General features: G+C 44.9%; 2 protein-coding genes across 2 annotated transcripts in view; one reads left to right on the top strand and one right to left on the bottom strand.

Moving 5' to 3' along the window:
• GTF2F2 (general transcription factor IIF subunit 2) overlaps positions 1–3,737 on the bottom strand; it is a 79,529-nt gene extending 75,792 nt beyond the window's left edge. Inside the window, exon 1 of the mRNA XM_079307278.1 lies at positions 3,583–3,737. Within this exon, the coding sequence (XP_079163404.1) occupies positions 3,583–3,648 (66 nt within the window). The 5' untranslated portion in view covers positions 3,649–3,737. The remainder of the gene's footprint in view (positions 1–3,582) is intronic.
• NUFIP1 (nuclear FMR1 interacting protein 1) overlaps positions 1–16,960 on the top strand; it is a 145,900-nt gene that overhangs the window by 88,590 nt on the left and 40,350 nt on the right. The window lies entirely within an intron of this gene.

Here is a 16,960-nt window from a genome sequence, read left to right as displayed (position 1 = left end):
TAATTATGGCAATCAGTCAGGTTTCAAAGTCTTAACAATCCTTGAAAGAACACACAGAAAACAAGAGCAACTTGCTTTTAGAGGCAAAATTTTCACAGATCCCACAGAAGGATTTTGAAAAATACACACCCACAGAAAGAGTGACCTGTGGACAGAGTGCCTGCCCAACTGGAAGGCTACTGAATGCAGCCTTTCAGGACAAGTGGCTTTTATTCTGGGATTTGTAGGTAAGAACACTCTTCTCTCCTAAAATGAAAAAAGCCCAAAAAACAATTTAATCACTAGAACAAATCTGAGGTACTAAGGAGCACCACTCCAAGACCTCTTCCCACTGCTGTTCTCCTCTTGCTACTCACATCACACAACCACCCAGGTTGCAGTACATGAGGCATGCTGCAGACACTGCAGGACAGAGGGCCCCTGCTCCACTCATCTTTCAGCTTGGGCACAGCTTCCTACCCCCCTTTAGAAGGGAACACACAAGCAGCCCCTATCTGTAACAAACTACTTCCACTTTTCTGCAAAAATTTAAATTAGCTCTTTCTCTGTATAGCAATCCATATGAAGGGCATACAACAAAAACTAAGGCTGATATCAGATGCTGTGTTTTAATTTTTCTTTGAATATGCAAAAATAATGAAATAAAGATATCAACTTTCCAGCTATAGAACAATGTAGAAGATTAAATTAAAAAATCTGACCAATACATTCAGGGAAGAAGTTAACATTCTAATGGCTAACACAAACAGGCTTCCTTTTACCACAGTACATAACCAAATATTCTTACTATTTCTCTACCTTAGCTTTCACTGACAACACAGAAATAAAAATCCAGATGCTTTCTGGATTTGTACTAAAGCAACTCACTCTCTTTATGGTACCTCCTTTTACTGCTCATGCTTCTGAAGTACTCATCACTACATTCTTTTATTGCCTTTTAAGTAGTCTCTCTGGAATACTTCCTGTGCTAGCACAATGCATGCTAAAAGGAAATCAAATAAGCCAGGTTTTTTATTCCATCAGAACTGAATACTCTCTCCCTCAAAGGGAGGATAAATTCAGCCTCGTTTTCCTAGGTAGTGAAGATAAAAAGTAAAGGTACTATGCACTGTAGTGCCTGAGTTGGCAGTCCTACTAACAGATATGGTTGTTCCCAAGTACAAGTCCAAAGGAAATCAAAGGATAAAATCCTGCATCCAGCATGGTCTATCAGTGTTAGCATCTTTTCAATATTTTTCACTATCATTATTATACAGGAAGACAGACATAAGTTCAGAGCACATGCATGAAGGACTACATTAGCATTTACTTGGAAGAGTAATACTTCAGCTTTCTTTTCAGTCCTGTTCTCTCATTAAACAGAATGGCACCAACTGTAAGCACACATGTGCCTGAAAATTCCTTGACTCAGGAAACATCAAACTGTATCACTCTAAAGGACATGCAAGTTCAGTGTCCTGTCTCCACATGCAGCCAATGGCAGTTACTCAGGAGGAAGATACAAAGAAAATGTATTTCCCCAGCATGCTCTTCTAATTTCTAGAGTGTTTTAGCAGACATGGAGTTTGGCAGAATATTAGTTTTTAATCTCTCAATTCAATTTTCTACCTGAATTTGACTAACTGTGTTTGAGTTTCTGCAAAGTGTTGACATTCAGAACTAATTGCAGAAGTTCCAAAATTTAACTACACATTGTGCAAAACATCAAGCACCTCCTTTGCCTGCACCAAGCTCCATCAAGGAATCAAGCTGACACACCTCTAATTCTTGTGTTTGAAATGATTCTTTCTTGCTCACCTTAGCCTATTCACTTCTTCATATCCATCCATGACATTACTCATTGCTTCAGACCTCTACAAGATTTCCAGATTAATCCTCCTGCCAGCCTAAAAGGTAACAACGTATTCAGGAGTTCCCTTCACAGCCATCTTTCCTTTTGTTGCCAGAACCAGAGCTGGTGCTCTCCTCTGCACTGTTCCCAGCTCCACTGTACACTTTCCACAGCAGGGGAGATGAGACCACAGCTACACAGAGCACCCTGGATAGAGGCAACATGATGCTACAATGTTATTTTCTCTTTTGTTTTCTGTGTCTTTTGTAATCATGTCCAATGTTGACTCTGCTCATTTGACATGTTCTTACAGAGTTATCCCCATGTACAGAAAAAAACACTCCTCCTGAATGACAACAACCAGCAAACCCAATTGCTGCATACATAAAATTAGGATAGTTTTTGTCTGTGCATGCCAGATGAGATCTTTCAGCTCTTAATTTCATCTGCCATTTCATCATCCCATCACTCAGCATGTCATGATCTATTTTTGCAGCTTTCTGCTGCCAGCATTGATAGTGCCCAGGAAAAGCTACTACATTTAGAGCACTTGCAGAGTGTTCATTGTGGCTTTGTGACACAACACACTCAGGTGTCAGTACAGAAGAGGTTAGTAACCTGCCCACCAAAAATTCTGCACATCAAAATAAGTCTGAAATCCTCAACTATTTTTAAGGGCCACAGTATGAAGTTTTGGTAATTGAAGTATGACGGTGTTACACTCCTCTCACCACCCAGGACTAGTATTTGGGTACCACCCTGTCCCCACAGCTCTTTCAAGTTGATGGTCTGAACCCATTCCTAAAGGAGGAAGGGGAGGAAGGAACTGTTTCTGCCAAGACAGAATAAATACAGGTCTAGAAAAAGAGGACCATGCCCAGAGGGGACTCGAAGCAGGCAGGCAACATGCTCCTCCATTAGCTTCAAGTTCCTCTTTCTCCTCTCCAATACTCAGTATAGGCAACAAAATGTCTTGACCACAAGACATGTCGCTGTTCTCTCCTGTGAACAGAGCAGTGCCAGCTTGTTAGTGGTGGCACCAGGCTGGGGTGTGGCCCTGCACCGAACAGGTTTGATCTGACACCCTCGATACCCTTCCACAGCCCCCAGTGCAGCAGCATCCCACTAGGGAGCTGCAATGGCTAGACATTGGCATTCACTTTCCTTGTTGGATGTGCAAAGGTTTTTAATCAGGACGTGAATCTGAGTGCACGCAAAACTTTTTCCAACTCTCAAAGTTTAGGGAAAATAAAAGTTATACTGCCATGTTTGTTGCTTGTCACAAACCACTAGAAAGGATAAGGAAGAGATGTTTTACTGTGAGGGTGATGAGAGACTGGCACAGGTTGCCCAGAGAAGCTGTGGCTCCGCCTCCCTGGAAATGTTCAAAGCCAGGCTGGATAAAGCCTCGAGCAACCTGGTCTAGTGGGAGATGTCCCTGCCCACTGCAAGCGGAGCTAGGACCGAATGCTCACTGAAGTTCACTCCAGCCCCTCAACACTCTATTCTGGGACAGCTCCCCGGCTGCCCAACTCTCCCTGCGGTGTCTCCTTCACTCAGCAGGCTCCGGGCCCAGCCGATGCCGTCCCCGCGCTGGAACGGGCACAGTGGCCCGGCCCTAGCGCCAGCCTGGCGCGGCAGCCCCGCATCAGGGCGCCCACCCCGGGCACGCGGGGCGGGGACGCACGGAGGGGCCCGGCCGCCACAGGCCGCGCTGGGCCGGGCCCGGGGCCGCGGCGGCGGCTCCTCACCTTCACCAGCCACATGCCCGTGTTCTGCTTGGCGCCGGTGAGGTCCAGCTCGCCCTTGTCGCTCATGGCGGGGCAGCGGCCGGGCGGCGGACGGGACGAACAAGCGGCGAGCGCGGAAGAGGAGCGCACCCGGCAGACGGCGGCCGACGAGGGACAGACCTCCTCCTCTCGCACTGCAAGGCGGGGCGGGCCCTCGCTGCCTAGGGCCGCGGGTTCGAGTCCCTGCCCCGGCGGGGCCGTGGGGAGGGGCGGGAATCGGCGGTGGCCGCAGGAAGTTCCAGAATCACAGAATATCCTGGGTTCGAAGCACCCTTAACGATCATCGCGTCCAACTGCTGGCCCTGCATAGGACATCCCCAAGTGTCACACCCTGTGCCTGAGAGCATTGTCCAAACGCTTCTCGATCTCTGCCAGGCTGGTGCTGTGACCACTGCCCTGGGGAGATGTTCCAGTGCCCAGCCACCCTCTGGCAGAAGAACCTTTTCCTGATGTCAAAACCAAACCTCCCCTGAACAACCATTCCCTGGGGTGCTGTCACTGTCACCACAGAGCAGAGATCAATGCCTGTCCCTCCTCTCCCCTCACAATGAAGCTGTAACTGCAGTGAGGGCTCCCCTCAGTCTCCTCCAGGATGAACAGATCAAGGGACCTCAGGTGTTCCTCTTATGGCTTCCCCTCAAGGCCCTTCACCATCTCCATTGCCCTCCTTTGGACACTCTCTAACAGTTTAATGTCTTTTTTATGTTGTGGCACCCCAAACTGCACACAGCACTCGAGGTGAGGCAGCACCAGTGTAGAGCAGAGCTGGAAGTTATTCCCTCCTTGTACCAGAAGAATTATCCCAGCATGCTGAAGAAAGACAGCAACAGGCAGATGATCCAGGGGAGCTGGAGGAGCAGCCCGGATAGAGGAGGCACTACCATGATGGTACCCTCCTATGAGGGAGAGAGATGGTGGCTAGAGGAGCAGCTCCTGCGAGAGGGATCAGAGCATCGTGGTGTGCCCAAAGGCCACGAAAGTGAGCAAAATGCAGCTGGTGAATTGTTTACTGGGAATAAAAAGTAAAGAATTAAGCTTAGCTTCCCAGAAAGGGAACTCACAGTGAAGTGTTGGAACAGGCTGTTCGAAGATAGAAGAGCATCTCAGACACTGAAAATGTCAGGGGAGAGAAAGTGCCTGCACATCCTACTTTGAAATGGGGTTGTTTGGATTAGAAAAACCTACATTTTTATTTTATGACTGTCTCTAACCCCGGAGAAGTTTTCCCTCTTTGCAGTTTACCTGGTTATCTTCCTTCTAGCCACTGTGGGCACAGGAAAGACATGGACATGCTGGAGACATTGGCACAGGTTTCTCACAGAAGTTGTGGATGCCCCATCCTGGCAGTCTTCCAGGCCAGGTTGGCCAGAGCTCTGAGCTACCTGGTCTAGTGGAAGGTGTCCCTCTCCACTGCAGGGGGCTTGAACTACATGATCTTTAAGGTTCTTTCCAATACAAACCACTCTATGTTTTGTGGCATGGAAAGCATTTTATCTTCCACTCTTCTTTACTTTATCCTTTTACTGAGATGTAGCCCTTTGATTTGCCTCCTCTCATACTAAAAACTTCAGTTTATTTCATTCTGTCTCATAGGTCTATTTTCTAGACTTCTGGTTATGTACATTGCTCTCTGAATTCCCTCCAGAACAAGTTTACATCCTCTTTGAAGTCTGCTTGGTCAACAGTGAAGGTTATACTCCATCTGAATCTGTACCAGCAGCAAGCAGAGGAGCTTTTTTCTGGTACAATATGCAAAAAATTGCTCATCTGGCTCACAAACGATGATCTCAATATAACATCTCAGATATGATAGTCTGCCTTTCTAATTATAGGCAAGCATCTAGGTAACCAAGGAGGACAACGTGTTTGTATATATCTAAATAAATAACAACTAACACTGAACTATTTGGATGATTAGGATTAGTTACATTTTAAATTAATTAAGTTTAAAAATTGCTTTTATTTTTACACTGGAACTGTGTTTGCAGAACTTAGCTGGGAGGGTTGATAGATTTTATATTGTTAGTCAACTTCCACTGAAAATTCAGTTTTCTTTAAGACAACCTTACATAGACACACTAGAGGTGTCTCAAATAACATAAAAGTGGAAGCGGATGCATTTCAACAGTTGTAAGACCAGCCCCATGTTCTGGGATTGTGTCACCACCAAATATTGTAGGTCTAAGACCCTGAGAAAAGAGTGGATCTGCACAGACAAACACCATTGCTTTACAGTCTGCTTTGGATCCTGCTCACAGCATCATAGAAGACTTTGGGTTGAAAGGAACCTTAAAGACCATCTAGTTCCAAACCTGTGCCCTGTGCAGGGACACTTTTCACTAGACCAGGTTGCTCAGGGCTCCATCCAACATGGCCTTGAACACTTCTAGGATAAGGCATCCATCATTTCTCTGGACAATTTGTTCCAATGTTTCACTACCCTAGTTTATAAACACTTCTTTCTAATGTCCATTCTAAACCATTGCACCTTGTCTTTTCATTACGGGCCCTAAATTAAAAGTGTCTCTTTCTTTCTTGTAAGCCCCTTTGGTGTACTGAAGGCCACAAAAAAAGTTTCCCTGGGGCTTCTGCTTCTCCAGGCTGAACATGCCCAAATCTCTCAGCCTGTCTTCATAGGAGAGGTGCTCCAGCCTTCTAACCATTTCATTTCTTTCCTCTGGACCTTATCAGGTCTGTGTCTGCCTTGTACTGGATCCCCAGGGCTGGATACAATACTGCAGGAGGGATCTCAAATGTTCCCCCAGGATAAACACTGAATTAACAACAAAGTTGTCCCTCTGTCACTGCTCCCAGCTCAGTCTGTGTACTCACATCACATGCGCCAGCACGTTTCAAAAAGAGAAAAGCAGTGGAATGAAAGTCTTTAGCAGGGGTGACATTTGCAGCAAAGCAGGGTCGTGGGGTTCAGATGAGCCTGTGCTCCACTGGATGGAAGGAGAGGAGCTCCACTTGCAAAGAGCCCACTGCAGGTGACAGGAGCATGGGTGACACCTCAGCACTCCCTAGAGAGGGAATCCATGAGGAGTCATCACACGTACTCCAAGCACAAGTGACAATAGCGAAAATGTCTGTAAAATCTGACAATTGGGGTGGCTCAGCTGGCAACCCAGAGGGGAAGGCGGCCAGGCAGAGATCTCTCCTGGCTCTCTCCAGGCAGCCTTTCCATAGCTGTTTCCATGGAAACTGAATTTAAAGGGACAACAAGCAGGAAAAAGAGTGAATTTTCATTAATTCCTCATTTAAAATCTCAACCTTGTGTTTGCCAGGGACCCATTTAGTGCCATGAAGGAGGATCCAGGGGCCAGCTGCTGAGCCACAGAGCTGTGTGTTAGTCACCCATTTTCTTCTTGCTTGCATGGAAACAGATGTGTCTGAGAAGAGAGATGGCCAAATTCAGATTGCACTGCCTTTCTCTCTTTATTTTCCCCTTGTCCAACTAGGTGAGATGAAGAGTCAGCAGTGTCACCAGCAGCCACACAAAATTTCATCTGGCTGCACATCCAGGTGCAGCCTGGTGGCACTGGTTGAAAACCAGTGCAGCAGAAGATGCAAAAGACCTGATGCTGCCCTGTTGAAGCTGATGGGAGTTTAGCATTTAGGAACCCATGTGGCTCCCTCAAAACCCAGCAAGAACTCCAGCTTCTGGAAGCTGGTGGTCCCACAAGGTATCACTGATGGACTCCATCAGAGAGGTTTCCACATGCTGGAGGAGCTGAGTGCTGCCACATCTGGACAGTCCCTGGGTTCAGTTCTGTACACCAGAGCCCTGCTGGGCCTCCATGGGGTCAAAATATTTGGGTCTGGAGCCAGAGATGAGTTCCACCGCCAGTCCCAGATGGAATCTCCTGCAGAAGCTGGTTTTGATTTGGGACCATTGAACCAGGAAGACTATTCCACCAGCAGCTGATGCTCTAAATTCACTCATTCCTCCCTGCCAACCTCCTCATCAACAAATTAAGGTGGGCAGGGAGCTCACCTGTTGTAAGAGGCAACCTAATGGAGGGAGATTGTTACAACATTGCTTGTCCTACTCTGTAACATGTGCAACACAACAGAGCTCTGCCGGCCAGCAAGGATCTCTCCTGGATTCTGAATACCTGAATTTTCAGCTAGCAAAGACCTCATGGACTCACAAGGATGCAATAATTAAATCTCAAAACTACCACTGTTGTTTGAGCTGCTTGAGTAAGAGGAAGGCAAACTTTTACTGTCTTAAACTGTAATGCATCATTCTCTTCTTTGTGGTGCAGTTGGTCTGTGTAAGCTGGAAAAAAAAAAAAAAGGAATAAATAATCTGCAAAGATGAAAAGAACATCTGGGCGGATCATGATCATTTATTTTGGAATAAGAGAAAATAAATTCTGTGTAACATTCTCAAAACAGGGCATGGCCCATCAAGCTTCATTTCTATTTCCTGAGGCAGCAAAGAATTCTCACTGTGTCTTTTTAAGACAAAAATATATGTTGGAGCTTTTGTGTTTTCAAACTGCTTTTGAGCAACATGTTAATAACAGACTTGTTTACTCCAAGCTGTTCTGTGGCAGAGAGTTGGAAAACACCAAGCACAGGGCTGAGCTCCTATTTCAGTACAATCCTAGGCAGTATGAAATCTTCAGCATGGTACTTCTGCTGCAAAAACACAACACAAAAAGGCAGTTTTGAACAGAGGGCAGCCTTCATTAATTAATCAATAATTTTTAATTCCTTCTATATATTAATAGACACACATTTTTATCTATGCTATGTATTGGAAAACACTTAGTTTTCACAGTAATGGCACTGCACTTCTGCTTGCAGTTCCATCCCATACCATGTCTTCCATCACATTAACAGTGTGCAGCAAATTTGACTGTAGACAGCTTGGACTATGGGTTGTTAGGGCTTTCACCATACTGAGGAAGAAGTGGGAGTGGGGAAAGAGAGAGAATTGAAAGATGCAACTGCAAATTGGTTTTTTTCAAAGGAAGAAAACACTTGTCAGAGAATTTCAGATACTTGGTTTGAATCTAATTTAAAATTATTTCTTTTAAAATTACCATAAAATTGGCATTTTCTCTTTAACTCAAGGTACATTTTGTGCCTCTCAGGCATAAAAAAAGTATTATCTAGCCTTTTTCACCAGTGTCTCTCAAGAAGGAGCTTTAAGCATGCACATTTTCAGCCTAGTAGTAGTACAAAGATAATGTGAGGTCTCAGCAACTTGTTGCTTTCTAAAGTGCCTTTTCATTGTAGGTATATAGAATATGTTACATAGAATTGGGTTTTACCTGTTCTTCTGCACTCCTTGACATTTTTTTCTGATCCTTTTCTCTGATAATGTACTATCTCAGCACAAAAGGTCAGCAGCATCTACAGTCACTCATCTCCTGGACTTTCCACTAATGAGTTGGTGAAGAGCAAGGCCTTTTCTGTTCAGCTACCACAAAAACTGTTTTCAATGGATTTATTTCCCTTGTGTTATAATTTAACAAGCTTGATTCTATGCCACTGATATTCTCCTTATTTTGTAGGTATAGACAATGCACAGTCACCAAGGTACATTATTGATGCATAAATTAGCTCCTAATGAACTACTGTTTTGCAGAGGGAGCTTCCCAATGAGACCAAGGGAAGGGTGTGTGACTAAAATGAGCAAAAACAACCTTATTGACCAGAAGAACAAATCTAAAATGCTTCTAAAGAAAAACAGGAGACTTCTGTTGGGAAGCCTGCCAGCCTGAAAGCATAGGCAGGTGTACATAATTTTGAGGTTGTGTGTACATACAAATGCAACAAAGGCATCTAGTTTGTGGGTGTCACTGCTTCAGAAGTGATCACACTGGGACCTTTCAGTGCTACATGTGTCAGTGCTGTCATTAAAGGAAACAAAACACATGCATTTACATCCAACCTCGTGTCCCACCCTTGCATGTAGTTGCAGCTCAGCCACAGCAGCATCTCACAACAAACTCTCACTGAGATAATCAGCTGGAGAGACCAGCAGTGTCTGCTTCATGACTGCTGCGTGTTGCCTGTGGATTCCCTCCAAAGTTTTGACACCTAATGGCCTTTGCTGAAAACTCACTTTTTCCCCTGTGTGCTGCTTGTTGGCACTTCTCTAAAACAGTGCTAAAGATCTAATAAATATAGTTATGGTTTGTCTCCTTCAGCATAAACTGAAATAGCATAAGCTAACAATGTTATTACAAACCAGAGCAAAATACATTCTCTTTGCCACAAAGAACAGCTTTGCAACCAAATTGAAATAAATAAACAGGAATAAGTAGAAAGTGTGACAGACCTGCAATTGGATCACATTTTACTGGATTTCTATTGAAGGGTGAGGTTAAATAAGGTGTGAAATTTTGTCTCCTAGTTAATTGCTATGGCTTAAACATGAAAAAAAGAACAGAAATGACATTTCAGTCAGTGGGAGGAAAATAAGCAGAAAAGGAACCAAGGAAAACAGAAAATAAAACCAGTGAGATTAAGAAGATGCAATGAGAATGCAGGGTCCAAATGTTTGTGAGAGGGGCAGAGACCACAGCTAGTCCTGATAGCCTCATGCTGTTTCATCTTATCTTCTGGCAAATGACACACGGGGATGGGGAGCGGAAATGATTCTAGGATCATTTATTATCAGAGGCCATTTCTTGACAGCCTGCTTCTTGTTGAAAACTGCAGACTTACCACTGAGAACACTTTCTTCTGGAGACTGGCCATTTGGCAGCAGCAGCCCTCAAATCAGCACTTGCAGCTTGTGGGGTATGACCACCTCCTGTTTGTGGGATGTGCTCACCCCCTGTTCCACACACACTTGTCATTTCTGGAGTCCCCACATGGTCAGGTCAACTCTTCATTTCATGTGCTCTTGAGGATGAGTCACTGAAGCTTTTTCTAACAAGGCTGAATGCTAACCTCTTCATTAAATTACTTGAACTTTGCTTACATGGAGAACTTCTGGGGCAAAAGAAAAGGTGTCTTTCTAACAATGCTAGGAATAATGAAGTCTGATTTCTCTTCTGCTGGAATCTCATTTGATTGACTTTGAGTCCTTGTTTTGGCTCACATAAGCTTTTCCCTCATTACTAATCTTAGGTATTAATACTATGTTAACAGATGTATAATACTTTTCAACGTGTTAGGGGCTGAAACTGAAAAAGGAAAATACATAAGGATTTTCTCACCATGCGGAGAGATGAGTAGCAGCCCTCAAGAATAAATTTCTTCGTTTTGCTTTCCTTGACCTTTTGTTCTGATCTCAGTGACATATCAACCATGTTTCTGCTGAAGAAAACCCAGACATAAGAAGTCATTGTGCCTGCCAGTTCATCATGGACGTTCAAGGCATACAGAATCCTCTGCAGAAAGGAGCCCACTGCTATATTAGAAAGGAGAACAGCACAAAATCATTGCCATAACTGCTCAATAAAACTCAGCTTTTGAAAATCAAGGCAGGTCATGCGATGTATCCTTGCACCTTGATGACTTGTAAGTTTGGCATGACATCTGTTTTGAAGTCATTTTGCCTCTTGTAAAACACTGTTGGCTGAACCACAATTATGGTTTTGATGAGGGACTTTGAACTGGTCTGCTGGAGTAGCAGGTGATTTCACACAAAGAGAAGCAAATGTGCAAAGAATGGGTAGCAATTTCCTTTGGGCACAATATGCACTTAGCTGACATGCCTGTGCTGAACAAAAGGCCTGGATATAAAACCATCCCTTGCCTTTGCTGAGCGACAGTGCAAATTACTTCTGACAGCCATTAAGAGGTGCTTCAGTCAAGCACCCATAGCCGTGCAGCTCTTCACCAGAAGATCTGCTGATATTTTGAAAACATTGTGATACTTCACTTGTCTCAGAAATCCTTGACAACTTGTCAGAGATAAGAGTCTAAGTCTCCACACTAGTAATTACTCCTCTAACCTGCTAGAGAAAGTGCCAGATATTTACCTTCTTCTTAGGAAATGTGAAGTCTCTGGCAGATAATAACATCTTTTTAATGTCTTTAGAGCAATTGTCCATTCTGATCCTTTCCAATAATGTACTTTCTGCTTTTGAGAGTGCTGGGAGGGTGCTGGCTGGTAGCAGATTTCCATTCTCCCACTGCTGTTAGTCTGTACTTGTAAACAATGACTCAAAATAGAAACGTGAGTGCAGTTTGAACAGCCAGTATCTGCTGAGAAGAAAGTGGCTGAACAAGTAGGGGCAGATCCCACAGCCTGTGCTCAGGTGAGTCATCTCCCTGCACACAAGTGGTGCTGTCAAGTTCAATAAGCCTGTCTGTGCAAGGCTTGAGGATCAGACTCATCAGCCTCTCATCATCCATGGCATGGGGACAAGGATGTGGATGGCTTTTGCATTGCTGATCCTCTGCTTATCTCTGCACATTTCTGCATGGGTCTGTGCATCTACTCTCAGTGGGTGAGAGTGTGTGAGGGAAAATTGCAAATGAAGTGAAAATCAACAGAAAATTACAAGGCATCTTCCCTCACTTGAACAGAGTCCATCAAAGTTTACATGCCATTGCAAATAGTACTGCATTGGATATAAAAATGGTTCCTTGGAAGAACCATTAAAAAGTCAAGTAGCAAAACATTAAAGAAGGCCAAAATTTAGGCTGCTCACATCCCATTATTTCTGTACTTCTATGTTTCTGCATTATAATAAAGCCCTGAATGTCATGGGTACATAGCATTTAGCTTGTTTTTTTTTATGGGAAGTCCTTGAGGTCACATTGTCTCTGTAGGTATCTGCTTGACAGTGGCTCCATTCCTAACTTTTGAAACATCAGTTTCAACCAAAGCCTAAAGGTACTATATTGTCATAAATCTATGGAAATTAGAGGTCCAAATGGACAAACTCCTGGGGGAGAGCAGTGCAGGTGGCAGCCTGGAGAGAGCCTGACCATGGTCAGGAGCAAGCACAAGCAGTGATGGATAAGCAGTGGGGGAGATGGCAACCTGAAGTGGCTAAGCCTGAGCCTGTCCTAACTTATTCTACAGATGGGAAACTGAGGCTCAGTGAAAGGACAGCTCAGAGGCAGCTTCCCTCATGGAGAGGAGCCTCCTGAAGGAGTGCAGGGGTGCTTCTTCCAGGCAGGGGCTGAAAGAATGCAGGGGAGGCTGAGCTTCACAGCAGTTTGTAGCTGTGGAACATGGTTGCTACTCAAATGTGAGCACCTATTTAAAATTAGTGCTCAAACCCCACTGTGAAACAGAATTTAAGATCTTCTGTGAATCATGCTATAGTGTCACACCTCTATTTTTCAGAAACCAGACCCAGTCACATGCTGCCTCTCCTATTTGCAGTCTATGAAGCCTTTTGGCATGCCAGTGTTGTCAGAGCCAAAGGTTTCAAGATAAAGATTTTTATGTAGGTGTAATAGCTTTTCTGAAGCCAGCTAGTATATCTGAAGAAAGCAGATGAGTTTGGGGGCATCTACACTCCTCAGGAAAGACGAGGTGAATTTCAAACCTAACTTCATCTTGGGAACAATTGTTCTGGGTTTAATTAGACCTGTGTCTAAACTAGACATCTGACAGCACCTGTGGAATATAAAGACTATATTGGTGGTTATATCCTGGGGGGAAAAGAGATGCAGGTAATTTGCAGAATAATAGTAGCAGATGTAGAGCACTGGGAGATCAATAATTAGGAAAGGTGAAGAGAGGAGGATGGTAATGTGTTCTAAAACATTAGTATTCAGGAAAGTAATGAGATACAGTTCCCAGAGTTACCCCCCCAAAGATATTGTAGGATTTTCTTTGAGAATCAAGGCTGGAAGATCAGAAATGGAACAACTACATCCTAAGAAATGTTTCCTGTTGGAAGCACTTCATCCCAGCTGATTCTTTTGAAGAGTTAAAGACTATCTTTTGACAGGCTGAGAAAGAAGCTTTCTTTTGCCTTTGCAAAGTTGTGCCTAGTACATTTCAAATTCCCAAGCATTTGGCAGATTTTTACTGTCTCATATTAGCTGCTAAACCAAGAATTCCTCCTGGTGAAGAGTTTTTATTATGACTGTATAACCAAGACTACTAAATTGCTAATTAATGGGGTACAACAGTCAAAATAGGGTGAAGCCTCAGCTGCCTGTATTGTCTAATTTGCTACTGCTATTTGGATGTTGGTCGAGATTCCTGCTTGTTCTATGTGCTTAAACCCAGATGAGAGGTTACAAGTTCACTTAGTCCATGTCCCAGGAGATATCAATTTGATGGGCTGTGCTCATCTCTGAGTGCTAGAGGAAATCACCACTGGCTGGTGTGGGACCTGGCAGCTCCTTCCACACTTAATTTTCCAGGACCTCAATGAGCAGGATATGACAAATAGGTATGGGACAGAAATTTCACTGGTTGCCTCAGCTGATGGTTGTGATACATCTTTTCATCCCAGAGGTTGGGAATGCAAAGTGGATCTCTCCTTATCCTTCAAGAGAGCAGCCCACGAGATTCCTGCTGGTCAGCTCAGCCACACAGATGGAGAAGTTTGATCCTCTGGGGTGGACAGGTTCCCTGCTCACAGATCCACTCATCCTGGCATTGCTGCAGCCCCTGCATGGGGAAGCAGACCTCAGCCAGCCTCCTTGCCTGGGGATGGCATTGCCAGAGCAGGCCTTGCAGAGCTGCTTCTTAGGCACCAACACATTTCTTCTCAGCATTTGTCACCTGAGAGGGTCGAAGGCTTGTAGTTGAGGGTATATTTGGTAAAAAATAATAATAAAAAAACCACTCCTTATGCTAGCAAGAGTCCCAAATTTGCCTCTTCCAAATTTAAGTCCATATTCCAAACTAGAGCTTTTTAGCACACAGTGCTAGGAACTCTCCAATATCGACAGTGCTGGGGTTTGTGCTCTGAAATATTCTAAAAAAGTTACATTGACGTGACATTTTGTGACACAGGGTCTTGTGGGTGAATCAGAGCTGACACCAGGAGTAGATAACGCCAGCTTCCAGAAACACTGCAAATACCAGGAAAGGAGGCCTCCTGCTGCCAAGTTTTTCAGATAATGTTTCCATTTAGTATCATTGCAGGTCCCCTACTGGTTCCTGGCCACACACTTGCCTTGCTAGAGTATCAATACTGAGCAGAATCCTCTTCAAGACTATCCCCCCAAAACACTCTGCGCTGTGGTGCTGGTCTTGTGCTAGATTGTGCCCTAACAGCTCAGGCTGGCGCTTGTGTCCCTCTCCCTGCTGAGGTCTCTGTCCTGAAAAGGTGTTGGAGAGATGTTGGAGCAGGGGCAGCAGCAGGGACACAGCCTGGGAGTGTGTTCTGGGAGGGCTCTGTGGAAAGGCTGCTGTTTTCAGTGTGGGCTCCCTGCCAGTGCACAGAATGATGATGACAGGAAGAACTGCACCAAGTCTTCAGTGATGGCCTTAAGTTCTCGTCTCCTGGAAACTCCCTTTGTGAACAGTAATGTGTACATTAAAGAATTAAAGTATCTCACTCAGTACATGACTGTGGGCTCATCCTCTCTCCTCTGCTCCTCTCCCATGCTGGTTTTGAAGATGCAGTTAGAACCCAGTGACTTTTGTCACAGGTGGTGCAGGGGTCAGTAGCACCTGATCCATGCGACTCCATACAAGAAGTGCCCCTTGGTTTGCTGACAGCAGCCCAGCTCTCTCGTGGTTGTCACAGAGATGAGGTCCCTAGAAGATCCCAGGATGGCTTTGAAGCAACAGCAAGCCTAGCTGGTGCTGATGCAGGTTGGAGAACTCATGGATCCTCTCAGATGAGCATGCAGGGAAGGTCAGATCCATGTGGTGTGGGCACCAAATAGCTGTGCATTGAGGAGGTTCCTGGGCTCTTGGGTTGTAACTCCAGTTAGAAAGCCACCTGTGATAATTTTGAATTAGCTGGCTTCCATCTGGCAGTGAGTCAGGAAGGTTCAGCTACAGTGGATGAATTCCTTGTTCCTGCCACTCTGCCTCAGCAGGCTGATGTGGAAGGGTGGAAGGTGGGAAACCACTAGCAGAGAAGCTGGAGTAACACATGGCATCTTGTATGTGCTTTGTTTTCCACATCAGACCCATTATTTGTGCTCTGCTCACATGATGATAATGTCTGAGCTTTACCTGGGTGGCAAAAGATGGAAGTTACCTTGGAAACAACAGGAACACCTTCATGGCTTCTAGAGAGCTTCTCCTTGGCTACAGGCTTTGTTCAGGAGCCAGCTGGCCTCCTTGTCCTGAAAAGGCTCTTTTTCTGCTGTGCCTTTTCTCCCTCGATGGGAACCAACCACTGTGATTTACCATTAGATGGGGAATGGTGCTGCCCTGGGAAGCAGCAGTAGCAGCTTGGCTTGTTTGCTTCCACAAAGCTCAGATGTCCCTCTGGGTCAGGCCAACCCTTCATTGCCCTGGCAGGAGAGGTACAAAGCAGCTGAACAGGAAAAAGGGAGCTCCAAGCAGTGGAAAGGGTCATTAGGCTTCCATGAGCTCAGGGTCAGTGGTGTGTGAGGCCCTGCTGACACGTGGGGTCATGGAGAAACACCTAGAGGAATTTACAGTAAGATGATGGGTATAAGGCTTTTTCAGGGATGTAGTGGGAACCATATTTTTGGGATTGTCTGCAACTTGTTTCCCAAGGGCTGTGAGAAAATACAAGACTTAGTTCAGGATGTTGGGGATGGATTAAAAGGGGGGAAAGGAAGGAATTGAGTAAAGGAGCAAGTGTGGGAAAAAAAGAGTATAAAAAGGGCAGATCAATGTGCTTGCCCGAGCCCTGTCTGCACTTGATCACTCCAATCTGTTCTGTATTCTCATTAAAACCTATTTTTATCTGGTTTAAAGCAGAGTGTTCTTTCTGGTCTGAGTGGGTGTGTGTGAGTGCAGCCAATGTGATGCTGGACTGGTTGGTGAGCAGAAGAGGGCTGAGTGGTGCAGCTGCAGCAGGGCTGCAAACTGGGGACTTGAATGCCCAGGTACCAGCAAGGCTCTCTGAGAGACACTCAGGGAAGGACAGAGAGAACATGTAATCTGCCCCAAGTCGTCAGACTCCTTCCTGTCCAGGTGTCACATGTGCAAGGACAAGTGGCTACAGCTCCATGAAGTGAAGCAAGTGGTTTCAATGTTGAGCAGCTGAGAGCCTGGGTCAGCCACTTCTTTCTTCCCCCTTCCTCTAAATCTGTTTATGAGAATTATTTTTGAATATTTACGTTTGGAATAATTATTTGGAAGAAGTCACAGCTGCATCTGGTCCTGCTGAAGTGACAGTTTGTGCTCCTGTCTCCTAGAGACCTTAAATTCCCATTCTGAAAGAAAGACCTTGTGTTTTAGAACTAGGGCTTGATTTCCATGCTGATTGGAAATGGGTGTAATTTCAAAGAGCAA

The sequence above is a fragment of the Erithacus rubecula genome (genome assembly GCF_903797595.1).
Source record: "Erithacus rubecula genome assembly, chromosome: 1".
NCBI classification, from domain to species: Eukaryota; Metazoa; Chordata; class Aves; order Passeriformes; family Muscicapidae; genus Erithacus; species Erithacus rubecula.
This window is presented reverse-complemented; position numbering and strand designations above follow the sequence as displayed.